This window comes from Carettochelys insculpta, chromosome 13 (genome assembly GCF_033958435.1).
Source record: "Carettochelys insculpta isolate YL-2023 chromosome 13, ASM3395843v1, whole genome shotgun sequence".
Taxonomy (NCBI): domain Eukaryota; kingdom Metazoa; phylum Chordata; order Testudines; family Carettochelyidae; genus Carettochelys; species Carettochelys insculpta.
In genome coordinates, this window is record NC_134149.1 from 13,966,497 (window position 1) to 13,981,312 (window position 14,816).

General features: G+C 42.2%; 1 protein-coding gene across 1 annotated transcript in view; it reads right to left on the reverse strand.

Annotated features, from left to right (window-relative positions):
• Window positions 1-4,006: 4,006 nt before the first annotated feature.
• The window catches only part of CUL4B (cullin 4B), a 40,236-nt gene continuing 29,426 nt past the window's right edge, over window positions 4,007-14,816 (reverse strand). The window contains exons 16-21 of the mRNA XM_075007841.1: window positions 14,057-14,164; window positions 13,676-13,789; window positions 12,992-13,097; window positions 12,747-12,919; window positions 8,576-8,728; window positions 4,007-7,590 (exon numbers count right to left, since the gene is read on the reverse strand). Coding sequence (XP_074863942.1) covers window positions 7,495-7,590; window positions 8,576-8,728; window positions 12,747-12,919; window positions 12,992-13,097; window positions 13,676-13,789; window positions 14,057-14,164 — 750 coding nt within the window. The 3' untranslated portion in view covers window positions 4,007-7,494. The remainder of the gene's footprint in view (window positions 7,591-8,575; window positions 8,729-12,746; window positions 12,920-12,991; window positions 13,098-13,675; window positions 13,790-14,056; window positions 14,165-14,816) is intronic.

A 14,816-nucleotide genomic window follows, 5' to 3' on the forward strand; every position in this document is an offset into this window, starting at 1 on the left:
GGGGCAGCCCCTCTCTGGGTGCATGAAATTTCATGGCTGCTGGGCCTCAGGCTCATCCATCTCATTACAAATATTGACATGTTACTGTTTTTAGGTGAATTCACATTTATACACCAATTAATAGTTTCTACATTCTACATGTTTTCTTATACACACCCAAAGGGTTTTTTTCCCTTATATAAGCATAAGCAAAATCTCCATCAGTTTGGATTACATTAGCCAGGTTGGCATGGGGGTGAGGGGAGGCCCTGCTCATTGCAGGGATGAAAAGTGGGGCCTGACGTAAAAAGTTTGCTCTCCCCTGAGCTAGAGCAGTCTGCAGCCCCCTTCCCCACCCTGTTGCATCACCACACACTGAGCCAGAGAGACTTCCCGCCTCAGTTATTTTCACAGCAAAGGCAGATGGGCAAAGCAAAGAGAACTCTTGACAGAGAGTAGGAACTGTGACTGCAGATCTAGAATACTGTTACAGGTTACTAACCTGCATTGCTTTTTCAAATGGCTCTGCCACTTACCAGATAAACAGTGCTGAAAAGTAACCTGCAGGCAGGATCAGAGAGCCAGCTGAGGAAAGACTGGAGCACCACCTTGTAGATCCAACATTTGCCCTTGAAGCCAATGCCACTAGAGCTCTCTCTCTTGCTAGGGGGGAGGGGGGCCCGCAGGGAAATGCACCGATGAAGTTCAATGTTTACCAATTTAATGAGCTGCTACAGGTACAGCGTGTAGCATGCAACAGTGCAGGAACAGCTTGGCTGGCGGGCACGTTAGGGGAATGAAGGGTGCTGGTCGGTCAAATATTCTGCTTAACTAAGTGTGCAGTGTGTGGGAAGGGACTCTGGCCTGAGGCAGGTGAATGGGGCATACAAGGGGGTATGGACTCTGGGCTGGGAGTGCGGCGCCAGAGTGAGACCAGAAATGAGGGGTTCAGGGTGTAGTAGGGGGTGCTGGGCTGAGGCAGCAGGGTGGGGTGTGGAGGGTGAGTGCTCCAGCCACAGGGCAGGGATGGGGTGAGGTATTTGGGATGCAGGAGGGGGCTGAGAGATTCAGTGCAGGAGGTAGAGTGGCATTTTTTCCCTGCCTCCTGCCAGGGCACAAGACAACCCACCCACCCTAGGCCCCACCCTGCTACCTTGCCCAAAGCCCACTCTTCTGAGGCACACACAAGCCTGGGCATTGCCCGGCGGCTGGTGCAGGGCAGCAGAAGGGGTTGGGGGCTTGACTAATAGAACTACAGGAACTGAGTCCAGCCCAGGCTTCTTGGAACCCTGGTTGATTGTGGTCACAGGAGACTGGCCTCATAGCACTGGTATCAGGAATAGACTTGGTTCCAAAAACCCTTCAGCACAGGAGTGACTAACCCCAGCTCTGCAGTCTGAAACTTTGGTGCAGTTCAGGACCATACTTATTTGTCACAGCACTAGCTACACTGGTACTGTTATAGAAATCTGAAGCACTCTTCTTGTGTCCCAAAGGTTTCTATTGCATTGAGACAGACTGAGGGTAAAAAAAGTACATGAAGTACCAGCCTTACAGTACAGGGGAGGAAGGTGGGTGGGGGTGGAGGCACTGCATGCAGCTTCCAGCTTTATCTTTCCAGAAGAAAAGGCTTCATAGTCTTAGGCAGAGCCCATTTTACACAGCACTGGAGTACTGTGCTGTTGTACATACACACTGCCACAATGCTATCCCAGCCAGTAAAATCTAGAGCTTGATTCAGCACTTGGTTCTTCTCAAGACAGGCTCACGGGTGTCCTTTAAATCTGATAACTCACAGGGCCACATGTACAGGAGGCTCAGTGGCTTGGAAATCTAATACTTTCCTTCACAAACATTAGTGGAGACATATTGGAATGTTGTTGCATTTTAGTTGGAAGGGCCCTGCTTATGTTTTTGCAATGCTCCTTGCACAGTTTGACTGTATAAATGCCCTTTATGTGGCTGGAAACCCTGAGCAGGTGAATGGCTCAGAAAGAGCAGAGAAGTCTTGGCTAAAGATAGTCCCCGCCTTCCTCCTCTGCTATATCCCTTAAATCTTATCCCCCAGGTGGGGTCACAAGGCACCTCCAATAGGACTTCCAGACTTGCTGTTCATAAGTGGGCAACTTTCAAAAAAAAAGAGAAGGAGGAATACCACTCCCTCTGCCTAGGGATGGTCAGCATCTACCGCCCTTCTTTGTACATTATCCCTGTGCATTGATTCTAATTCCTCTCCCGCAGTACTACTCTACAACTTTTAGTGTTCCCAGACTGGAAGATATCTTTGTACAATATAGTTCTACGTACCTACCCCAGCAAATCTATTTGGATTATTTTCCTAGCTAGACTCTTCACTAGTTTAGTGTTCTCTGCCTAGAAAAACCACATGCATGCCTGCACACGCATATACTTCATGCAGTAAGTAAAACAAAACAATAATTGTTGAAATAGCCTTATGCAATTAAACCACAGCGTAGGAGGCAACACCTTCATTATGCATCTTACATTTTTCCAGAAAGAAGAAGAGATTGAGACCACAGTCTCCAACCCCCTTTCCCCTCTTCCACTCACATTTCACTGGGGAATTATTTAAGCTTAAAAAAAATGCACAGGAAGAAGATACTGATTATACCATCTAGAGAATGCACAATGTAAGCATTAACTTCTTAGCATCTCAGCAGTATCATTCAAGCTCGTTTTTTCAGCAGCGCATCCCAGTTTTCAGCAGACACACTTGCATGGAGCACAAGTGACTTGCTTTGCTCCAGGCTGCCAAACTCTTCAAGCCTGGCACTGTATGTTCCAAACATATGCTCTGCACCTTCACTGTAAAAGCAACTGATCTGGCAAACCTTTACGCCTGCTAGCAGTCCCACTGACATCAGCAGAATTTGCTCTGGGAGAGGAAAGCCGCAATCTGCACAGACAAGTCCAACAAGTTGTAGCAAGTTTTCCCAAAAGGCACCAAGTGTCAGATGGTAACAACACAAAAAGGTGGCCTGGCATCCTACAGCAGAGAGTATCTATGTGTTATTTTTTTCAACCAGAAGCCTTCTTTATATTTCAGGTTAATAGGCGCAGTAATTCTGAGCAGGCTCTCACTTGAAAGCAGTCTCCATAGGAGACAAGAAACATTGATTCAGGGCTAGCTGCAGCCAAGTCCTGGTTTCTCAAAAGTCACTCCCCAGTCTGGTCTCGGAACTTTGTATTTGGGTTCTGTACTATGGACAACAGGCAGCAAGCTCTACCCAGTGCTTTAATGCAGTTTTTAGTACAGGTTGGACCTCCTAGGCTTGGCACCCTGCGGACCTGACTGGTCCTGAACCAGGGGATTTGCTGGACCTGCGGGGTGCCCAATCACTGGTCCTCAGCCTGCCTCCACCCTGATTCCAGCCTTGGCCAGTCCCCATACCTCCAGTCCCAGCCTGGATGTTGCTCGCTGAAGTCCCCTGCTGCTGGCCTCACTGCCGGCAGCCCTGTCTCAGCTTCCAGCTGTGGATGCAGACCTGGTGCCCAGGGCTGTGGACCAGACACAGCTGTGGCTTCACAGCTCTGGCCTCAGCTGCGGCCCCCGCCACTGCCACCGAGAACTCTGGCCCGGTGGTTCTTTGATCGGAGAACATCTGTGGTCTGGCACCAGGCCAGAGAATCTCAGGTTTTTAAGAGGTACAGCCTGTACTCTTGTGCATTTGGGGCCAGGTTCAAAGCTCAGTGAAGTGATTGTATTTAATGGGGTTTGGATCAGACAGTTTGGGTGGTAAGGATAATTTTTAACTCTCTCTTAGAAAACAATGTTAGTCAAACCTTAAAAAAATAAAAGCAAAATAAGTGAATCAAAGAATGGAAAACCCACATAAGTAGGGTACCTCAACCAAAAGGTAACTACTTCATTGGAGCAAAAATCCTGTTGTCAAAATACACCCCAAAGATATTAAGAAGAGTGCCAAAATATATTAGCACAACACTACATACGTCTGATTAAAAATATACATCTCACACACACACAAATAAGAGTTTATCAACACAAAACTGTTTAATATTTATTAAATGACACAAAATACCTAGATAACAGACTCACTCTTTGAAAGGACATGTATTTACATTATTTACCAACTTAAAGATGCTCTGTACCCATTTTAGACTTGTTATGAAACATTAAAAAGGTTTTGCTTTTTGCATTAAAGGACCCTATGGTGACACATGCCCCATTTGCAAATCTGCATAACTATAATATTTTGATGCAGTAAACAAGCACAATTTTATATTCTAGTAGCCGAGTGAAGAGGCTTTTTAAAAGTAACAGGGTTAGTTTTCTTCCACTCCAGACATACTTCTGAAGAATTGTTATACAAAAAGTATATTACATTTTTTGAATGCTGCTGTACTCTTACAACTTTACTGTAACTTTTCAAAGAAAATACTCTTCCTATTATATGAAATCACTAAAAAAATGGCATTTGAACTTTTTTAGATGCACAAATAAAATATTGTTTAAAAGAAAGAATTAGGGCAAATATGTGTGGGGAAATGAAAAATACTGTGACTGAAATATGAGTATTAGAAAGATCAAAATATAAATCACAGCTAAAGCAACTTAACAATTTTGTTCGGTTTCTTATTAACTACTTACTTTGGCACCTCTGTGTGAACTATAGAACAAAACAATGTTTACAACACTTCTGCAATTACAGCATTTAAACAAAATGGTCACTTTTTTTAAACCAGCCAAGACAAAAAAAAAGTCCATTTATGGGTATAAAGATTAAAAACCTAAAATATATACTTCTAAGAATAAACTGCAATTTCTTATGAACAAGTCTGCTATAAACTGCATGCAAGAGTCAGTATTAAAAAAAATATGTGGCCAAACAGACAAGCTGTTTTATAGCCAAATGAGTCGTGGTCCAAGCCCACAAACAAAATTATTATATGGCTCAATAGGCAGGCACGTGATTCCAGCAAGTATGGCTGGATGCTAATCTTGGCTGCAGCTTTGTCACTAACCACGAGCAAAAAGCACTCGCATAGGAAATGAATAATTTGTTGGGGCAGGCCAGTGTGGTAAATAAAGGGATATGAGGGCCTGCTTTTCTTCCGTACCTAGTGGAGCCAGTGGTCTCATAGGCCATTCACTGGCTTACTGCAATAGCTGGACTACCAGACGAAATATTAACTCAGTTCTGGTGCCAGATCTTGACGCATGACGACAATGGGAGACATGAGCTTTCTAAGCAATAGTCTCTGCATTTACTTGTTGAAATAACTGGGTAAAAAAGTAAACAAAACAAAACCTTGCCAAACCTTCTGGTTGGTTATAATTGAAATTAAACATCCACCTAATTAGTGAGTCTAATTGAATCATATTTAAATATGTGCCTTTGGGTGTACTTAACTGCTGCAACAGATCAGAGCGGGGCAAATATTTTGGTTTCCATCTTTCACCTAAAAGTATTTTGAAGCCTCTCCTACATAGACAATAACTTTTTTTATTTGAGAGAACAGAACCTCCACATGGATGGAGAACAGAGACATAATGCAACTGATACAGAAACATGTTAAAATAATGAATATTGAAAATCCATGATTTCAAATTTCATTGTTGTTCTCTCCTTGGTGGCCCTTTGCTTCTGTGCTCACACTTAGCAGCTTATCTGACCTACTGGAGCAGCCTCCCGGAAGAAACACCCATTTGGAAGTATTAGCCCTCTAGAAGGTGAAGGTGACCCTGAATGTCTCCCATTGGATTAGAATGATAACTACAAAAAATTACAAAAAATTGACAGATTTCTTACTGTGGCTTAGGTAGAGAGCTGTGCAAATTTCATAGGAAGCCAGCCTCAAGGGAACGATATGGAATAGGAGGTGCTGTTTACCTGGCAAGAACCCACCTTGTTTGTTATGTCAAGTAACCACTTCATGTAAAACAGCTGGGGGGTGGGGGGAATGGAGGCAACTCACACCATACACACACTCTTGCTACAGGGTTTATATACTCCACATGGCCTTAAATTGATGAAACAGATAAATCAAGAATGAGTGCTAGTCAGCTGAATGAAGCACATTATTAGTATTTTTAAATAAACTAACATGTTCTTGCCCTCCTGGGGCCGTCTCAGGGCTATAGGTGCATGAAAGTGGATCAGAATCTTCATCTTGCTATGCCACATGGTGAGAGTCCAGAGGACTGACCAGATGAAGAGGGGAGGAGAGCTGCCACATGTCTAGGAAAACTTTATATTCTTGGCATATTCTGCTGGGGTGGGGGGAAGCCCCTGTTGCAAAAAGTTCAGGTGATCATCTTACTGTATGGGGAACTTCTGTACTTCAGCTATTTACTTTTCCTCCACAGTTTCATAAAGAGCCAAATAATGCTTTTGTCAACTAAGAAAACAGGAACTGGATGCCCTGAAGCAATATTTAAGTGCCTTTCTTTATAAGAGGTAGGCTTTTGGGTTCTAAGAGGCAAAGCTTGCTACTAACTAGGATTCTAAAACTTTTAGGCTGAGTTAACACCTAAAAGCAATCCAAAGCACTACAGGTCTATAAGATTCTTATCTTGACCTAAGGTGACATTCAAGCCATTTAAGTTGTTGCAAATAATAATTATATTAAAATATATGCATTTTTAATTCATGTAGGGTTTTGTCAATTTTTTTTTTGTTTCTATGTTTGCAAGACCTATTGCTTTTTGCCTCACTTTAAAAATACACTCTCTTCTGCTGAATACTGCTGCAAACAGCTGGACACCTGTCTAGAACTAGCAAGAACAGTCACGGGCTCTGTTGCTCTTGTTTTATGTTTAGAATAGGGTAAATACATTGTGGAGTAAGCCATACAGATACAAGTCTGAGCTTGTTTAATTAAAGTTTTACTGTAGCACAGGTATTTAAAGAATGGTACATATTGTGTAACCTTACAAATAATTTTACATTGGTACCACTTCCTTTACATTTCCTCCTAATTGCAACAGAGAATACTTCTACATCAGTAAGCATGACTTGGTTATTCTTCCCCAAGGGTGAAATCCAAATAGAAGTGAATCAAATCATTGGTCTTTTTGTTACTTGATGAATACATCCAGTATTCTAAACAGGAAATTGAAAGTTTGCATGCAGTTTAAGCATTTTAAAGGGTATTTTCGGTATGTTAATTAACCTCCTGCTTCATAGTTTACAGGTGTAAAAGAACATTTGTTATATACCAAGGGATTCTTCTTCAAGCTCAGAGACAAATGGAATCACGAAGACCAGGTACTTTCTTACAATTTTCTGAACATCATACTAAATAACATGCAAAGAGTTCAACAGCATTCTTCTTAAAATGTAAATAGTACTCTTTAAATGGGCATGTTAACCACTGAAAAAAGTCCACTCTACTATACTTTTCCATTACACCGCTTTCATTCATTCATTCATCGGTAGTATAAAAAGTCAAATAATGGGATCAACAGGCTAGTTTATCCACCGGCAATTCAGTATACACCAACTGTGCAGAAAAACAAAGGCCAACATATGTTTATGCAATATAGTTGTACTGGTTTGGGTTCTCTTTGTCTCTTTCCATGTAGTCCCTGTCAATTAAGGATTCTATTCTCTTCTTAAGGTCAGCAGGCTGTAAAATAATGCAGATCATCAGTACTACCTTTTTTCCACCCCCCAGATATCTGTACAAAAGTTTCTGATTAATCAGTTCCTCCTACTTAAACACACTTCAAATTACCATCTGAATACCTAATATCATATCGATCAATTATGGAAATGTCGCAGAAAATCCTTTCAGTACAAGAGCATGACAGATCTAAAGTGTCTTTTACAGAAACAAAGTGAAAGCGTGAGATTTTCAGTTTTGGGTAGGGTGACCATCCATCCGGTTTTGGACAGCACAGCCCCATATTTCAGGCACCAGAAAGGCATCCTGATTTATTTTAACAAAGGGGATAATTGCCCTGTATTCCCATGGGGTAGTGGCTGCTGCCCAGTTCCCAGCTCCCTGCAGCTCAGGAAAGCCGGGAGTGCACTGGCACAGTAGCTGCCTGCCTCCTGGCTCTCTGCGGCTTGGGTTAGCTAGGAGCTGGAAGGTGTGGCTCCCACCCAGCTTCCCACAGCTTGAGGGAACCAGGAACTGGACTAGGGAAGCCAGGAGGAGCACCAGCGGGCCACAGCCCCATTCCTGGCACCCCAAGGCATGCGGCAGCTGAGAGCCGCAGCTGCCCCCCCCACCAACAGCCAGGAAGCACTCTCCCACCAGCAGGGTGGCAGCCCCCAGAGAGCAGCCACTACCTGCATAAGGTGACCATCCATCCTGTTTTGGCCTGGATAGTTCCCTATTTCAGGCACCATGAAGTTTGTCCAGCTCTAGAATAATATGCTTTGTCTTATAGCTTTTCTTAAAAGAAAGTCCTGGTCCTTCAAGTGAATGGCTATAAAAAGAATATAACTGGTACATCAAACAAAATTTCTAGAAGTGAATATCTTCCTTTCCAAATAAGAGTGCTTCACTGGCTGTATTATTTGACAGATCTCTCCAACACCCATGAGGAGAAAGTACAGTAAGGGACAATTATCTTCTGAAACAAAAGAGACAATCAAAACTTTACCTTTACTGGGAATTTAAGCTGGTTGTACACCTCTGACACAAGCAAATTGTGGCTCAGAGTCTTGCGCATCTTCATGATTCGCACAATTGCTGCATCAATCTGGTACTGCCGGTCCTGAAATACTCTCTCTGTAGTGCTTGCCTGTTCCTCTACCTGGATGAGCAGTTTAAAAAGAAGTTTTAAAAAGCGCTCTAAAACAAAGTAATCCTTTTCTGGCTGGCTGTCCTACAGACAGGTACACATTAGCTCCAGCATTTTTGGGGTCAAATATTTGTCTAATTTCCTTTCTAAGTCCTTTTTTGGAAAGCTACTGTCTATGAAGTGAAAGATATTTATACACAGGATTGAAAATTTGTTTTAGCTATCAGGAGGAATCCAATGATAAGTTAATGATTAGCCATAATACAGAAAAATGCTAATTAAGGCTATGAATTCTCTTATTCCCATGTACTCTAACCAGATTAATCCATGGCAATTTGCAAAGTTTTTATTTTGTAAAGCTTCAGAATACAAAGGTCAATGGAGACATAGCCACAGTTACTATTTAAGTCTGTCACATTCCTAGAAATGTGGACAGATCTACAGATCTGATTAATGGGACAGCTGCAAGGGAATCTGGTTTAATTTACCAATTCAGGATTTAAACCCCATTGTTCAATTGCCTCACAAAGTATATCTGCATATTTCATGTACTACTTACTTACTTACTTACTACTACTTAACCCTTCTACTCTGCGTAGAACATAGGTTATCCAGAGCTTCCTTCACTTCACTCTGTCTTGGGACAAAACTTCTAGTTGGCTCCGGTAGTAACCCAGTTGTTGTCCTTCAAGCTCAGAAGACCTTCTCCATCTCCGAGGTCTTCCTCTTTTGTGTTTTCCTTGGGAGTTTCATGCAAGAACTTGATGACTATGCTGGATGATGGTTTTCTGAGAGTGTGGCCTAGCTATCCCCCCCATTTCTTCTCTTGATTTCAGTGTCAATTGGTTCTTGTCCTGCTTTTTTCCCAGAGCTCCTCATTTGTGATGAAGTCTTGCCATCTGATGTGAAGGATGTGCCTCAGGCATCTGTTTATGAATGTCTGTAGCTTGTGATTTGAAAACTTTTTAGTACGCCAGGTCTCCCATCCATACAAGAGTGCACACTTCACATTTGTGTTGAAGATCCACAGTTTCATCTTTGCAGATATTCTTTTTGAACTCCGCATGGGACGGAGAGTCTTGAATGCAACTGTTGCTTTCCCTATCCTGGCACTGATATCCTTATCTGGTCATCTATGCCCATTACACTCCCCAAGTAGGTGAGCTGCTCCACATCTTGCAGGTCATTATCTCCCAGTGTGATGGTGGTGGTGTTCGACTTGTTGGTCCTCATTGTCTTGGGCCTTTCCCTTGCTAATGTTTGGTCCAGTCATTGAGGCAGTTCCGTCTAGTGTTGTGAACTTTCCTTTCATGTTGGTGTGAAAGGAAGGCAATATCAGCAAAATCAGGGTCCTCTAGCTGTTTGAAAAGTGTCTACTGAATGCCTCATTGATGGCCATTGTTGTCCTGTTCATAATCCGGTCCATTGTGATCAAGAACACAAAAAGTGACAATAGGCCCACTTGTCGCACTCCTGACAGTATGCTGAAGGATTCCGTCAAGACACCATTGTGAACAACTTGGCACATTGAGGGTTCATACATTGAATGAATCAAGTTAATAATTTTGGATGGGATACTATGGTATTGCATCAATTTCCACAAAGTGTCTATCAACACTGTCAAAGGATTTTTCAAAAGTCTATGAAGGTTATGTACAGGGGGGAATTCCACTTGAGCAAGCATTCTACGATTACTCAGAGTTGCTATTTGGTCAGTACAGGATCTCTTGCTTTGGAAGCCAGCCTGTTTTCCTCTGATCTGTCTATCCATTTCTGTCTTCAATACGATTCTCGTGGAGAGAATGAACACTTTTCCTGGAATAGACAGTAATGTGATGCCCCTCCAGTTCTTTCCATTCCTTTGGGTTTCCTCTCTTTGGAAGCTTGATAAGATAGCCATGTTTCAGTCTTGTGGGATCTCTTCAATGTCCCAAATTTTCCCAAACAGATTAGACATTATGTTGACTGATGTCTCACTATCTGCCTTAATTGCTTCTCTGTAGATGTCGCCTAGACCAGGTGCTTTTCCCGCTTTTCAGATGGGCAATAGATTTTCTGATTTCTTGTTTTGTAGGCCTGCTGCTGTTATTTGCAGAGTATTTGGCAGATGGTAACATGTGGGGCAAGGTGGTTCAACAGCTCTTCAGAGTGATCCTTCCACTTACTGAGCTGCTCATTTGGGTTTGTCAGCACACGCCCCTCCTTATCCTGTACTGGCTGATCCACTGTATGTTGTGACCCTGCTAGGTTCTGTGTGATGTTATAGAGCTCTTTCAAGTTTCTCTGTCCTGCAGCTTGTTTGGCTTGTTGTGCAAGGTTTTCCACAGAAGTTCTTCTTGTCCTGTTTTACAGCCTATTTAACTTCTTTGTTGGCTTCTGAATACATTCTCTGAACTTCCACCCTGGCTGCTCTTGTTTTGCTGTTGTTGACTGCTGCTTTTCTGTCCTTTTGTTTCGTCACTTTTCTCAGAGTTTCTGCTGTGATCCATTCTTTGTAATGCCTTGTTCTCTTTCCAGGCTGTTTTGGTGTGTTCCCAAATTTGTTCCACCATAGCATCTTTTGGTAGGAGGTTTGCCAGAAGTGCATATGTGTTGGACAGCTCTACTTGGAAACAGGCTCTTGTCTCTAAATCCTTCAGCTGCTCCATGTTGAATCTCAATCCTGGCTTGGTCACTTTTGTGGTGTCTCTCTTGAACTTGAGTTTGACCGTGACCAAATGGTGGTCTGAACCTCCATCTTCTCCAACTCCAGTGTGGACATCCTGCATCGATCATCTGAAAGAACTGCTGATACAGATGTGATCAATTTGGTTTTCTGACTGTTGGTCTGGTGAAACCCAAGTGACATGATAGATCCTCTTGTGTGGAAAAACACTATCACATACTACCAAGCTACTGAAGGAACAAAAGTCACTGAAGCATTCTCCATTTTCATTCATGTTGCTTAGGCCTTCTTTCCCATAGTCTGTTTTCTGCCTGTATTTATGCTTTCAATTTTTGCATTGAAGTTACCCATCAAAATCAAGATATCCTTCTTTGCTTTTTGGTTCACCACACTTGGTAGTTTCTCATAGGAGTCTGTTTTACATTCCTCAGCTGCTTCACTGGTTGGTGCATAAACATTGAACAATTAGTACCTTTCACACTTTAGGATAGAATCTGGCTGTGATGATGTGCGATGATACTGCTGTCCACTCCATGAAAGCAACAGATGCCTCTGGAGAACATAATACCCACACCTTTTGTGTGTGGTGCACCCTCTTCATGTCCTGAATAGAGGAGAGTTTCACTTTTGTTGCCAGGTGTAGCTGCTCAGACTGTGTCCATCATGTCTCACACAAGCCCATAAGTGTAAGCTTGTACTGTTTCATCTCTGCTGCAATCTGTGCTGTCCTCCCCTCTTGATACATGGTTTGAACATTCCACTTACCAAACTGGGTGGATGTCCTGGGTGAGAGAAGAGTCATCTGCGGGGCAGCTTCCTTTTGGCCTTCCCTGCCATGCTTCATATTCAGTCCAAGCAGATTGTCAACTCCTTCCAAGGCTTGTGTAGTTGTGGAGGTTTTGCAGCTGTTTCTGTAACTTTTGTTTTTTTTATGGATAAGGCTGTTAACCCTAAGCCCACCCCTTTTAACTCATGGACAGGTGATCCAAATTTGTCTTGTCTCCACTCTGACTTGTCCAATTTGGGTGATCCTTCCAGGAGCTGTAGCTCCTGTTGGCATAGCTCTCTGGGTCCTTGAGACACACAAGCCACTTCACTACAACGAGGAATGGACTATGAGGTATATTTCACACAGGTGACCAAATATACAAATGCAACACCAGACAAAAGGAAGTTTACTATATTTTTAACGTGCAAAAATAATTGAACTAAAGGATCAGGGGAAAGGGCAAAGAGGGCAAACGGGACACAACAACTCCCCTCCTGCCCTTCTTCCCCACAAAAAAAAAAAAAAAACACAAAAACAAAAAGAACCACCCCAAAACAAAACAAAAAACAAATAAATAAAAAACTCATCCCTCATACCGTTTCTTTCATCTGGATTTGGTTTATCTTTATCCTGAAGAGCTTGTGTCTGAAATCATCATTGCATGTAAATTTATCACCATCTTCCACATCTTTGCCTTTGGGACTTTTAGTCAGTACTCTGGCTTTGCCACAGGCTAATGACTGGAGTGTTCTCCTTAACTCTCCATCCTCTAAAGCAGAAACAAGCCGTTAGTATTTTAGACAACAGCTGTCAGACACCAATAATTGCGTTTAATACTGACCTATCCCAGTAGCTTGCTTTATTTCCTCTAAACTGAACTCCTCTCCTTCATTAAACATAAGTAGCACCAGTGTCTGGAACAGAGAGACTTGCAGCTCTTTCTTGCCCTGTCATGGTTGAAGTGACCAGATGTTAATAAGTCTTCTTGAAAAGAAAGTCAAATATAATTCACGTGTTGCATGTTAATTCAAAGGAAAAATCAGGCCTGAAGGGAAGCTATCCATTTTATTCAGCTCAGGTGTCCTAAAAGGTATATTACTAGCCACCATATATTAACTATGAAATACATCATGGGTCTTAGACAAGAGACATTCAGTTGCAGTTTGCTCCCCACCATTACACATGGTGTACATACTTCTCTCTACCTTCAGACCAATACATTAAATAAAATTCATATCATTTATCTATGACAGAAGACAGAATTCTCTCACCCAGGACCAGAATCTCTGACGCATCAACAAAATACTTTGGTGCCATTGCAGGAGCTACCCAATCTGGATGGTTCCACACAGTTATTACATTAAGAGAAATTCAAGAAGGTTATTACCAATGCTAAATATTAATCATATTGCAAGAATCTTTCCAAGAGCAATCCAGGGCAATACCTTAAAGAACCTCAAAATTGACAAAAGCCAGACTGCAGGATTACAACTGCAGAAAATAATCTACAGACTCAAATACTTGCCTCTTTAAATTCTGCTTTTAGCACACAGTGACCTAGTGTTGATTGCCACTGAAGTTTTCTACCACTGTGTTTTCCCAGGTAAAAGGTTTTGAAGATCTCCTGAAGTTTTACCATCTAGAGAATAGGAAAGAAAAACTCCACTTTCATTTTCATTTATTTAAAACTTAAATAAAACAAACAAAAACAGTTTAAGGAAGGAGCAAGCTTAAATAGGAAAAAACATATTCAAGGTTTGTTTTCAAAGAGTCCTGAAGGAGGATCTACTTAGAAAAATTCAGAATCCCAAATTTATTTAAAAGGCAGTTAAACATTAACTAATGGCAAGCTTCTCCCAAGAAGTGTTCTATTTCTGTATGCAAAGTCCAACAAAGTTATCCTCACCTCTGGTGGTAAGTGGACTTCCATAGGCACATAGGTTGGCCAATAGCCCATAGTCAGGATGTTCACTGTTAGTTCAATGTTGCCAGGTACATTCTGATTTTGCATATACTATGAGGAGAGACAAAAGCATTTTGAAAAAATGATGCTATTCCCTTATTCTTACAGGCAGAACTACCAGGCATTATTAGTGCCATGTCTGCACAGAAGGCAAGAAACATCCTGATATATTCTTGGCACAGAATGCAAGTTAATTACACAAGTATAGGTTGAACCTCCCTAGTTCAGCAACATCCATAATTCAGCATGAGTTTAGTTCACCAGGCTACCACTTATGATGGGTGTGGCCAAGTTTCCGGTGGTCCCATAAAGTATGTTTACAGTCTCCAGTCCTGGCTCTCACTGTTCTGTGCTGTTATTTAGCTGTAATTTACCCCTAAATGTCTTCTAAGAGCCCAGTAAGCAGTGGAAGTGTTGATAATGAGCTAGATGATACTGACCTCCTGTGGTCTGACAAATTCTCTCGTTTGGCACCATCAGGTCCCCAAGGTGCCAAACTAGAGAGGTTCAACCTGTATTAGAATGAGCAGGACAACACCTTTCAGAGACTCTCAAATCACTTTACAAACAGCAGTAAACTCCGATATCTGGCATCCACAGGACCAGGAGGTTGCTGGATAATCCAATATTCTGGATAAGAGAGAGTTTAGTATTTGTGCTGTGTGGGAGTGTAGAGGAGCCTGCCATCTGCACTCGCAGGCAG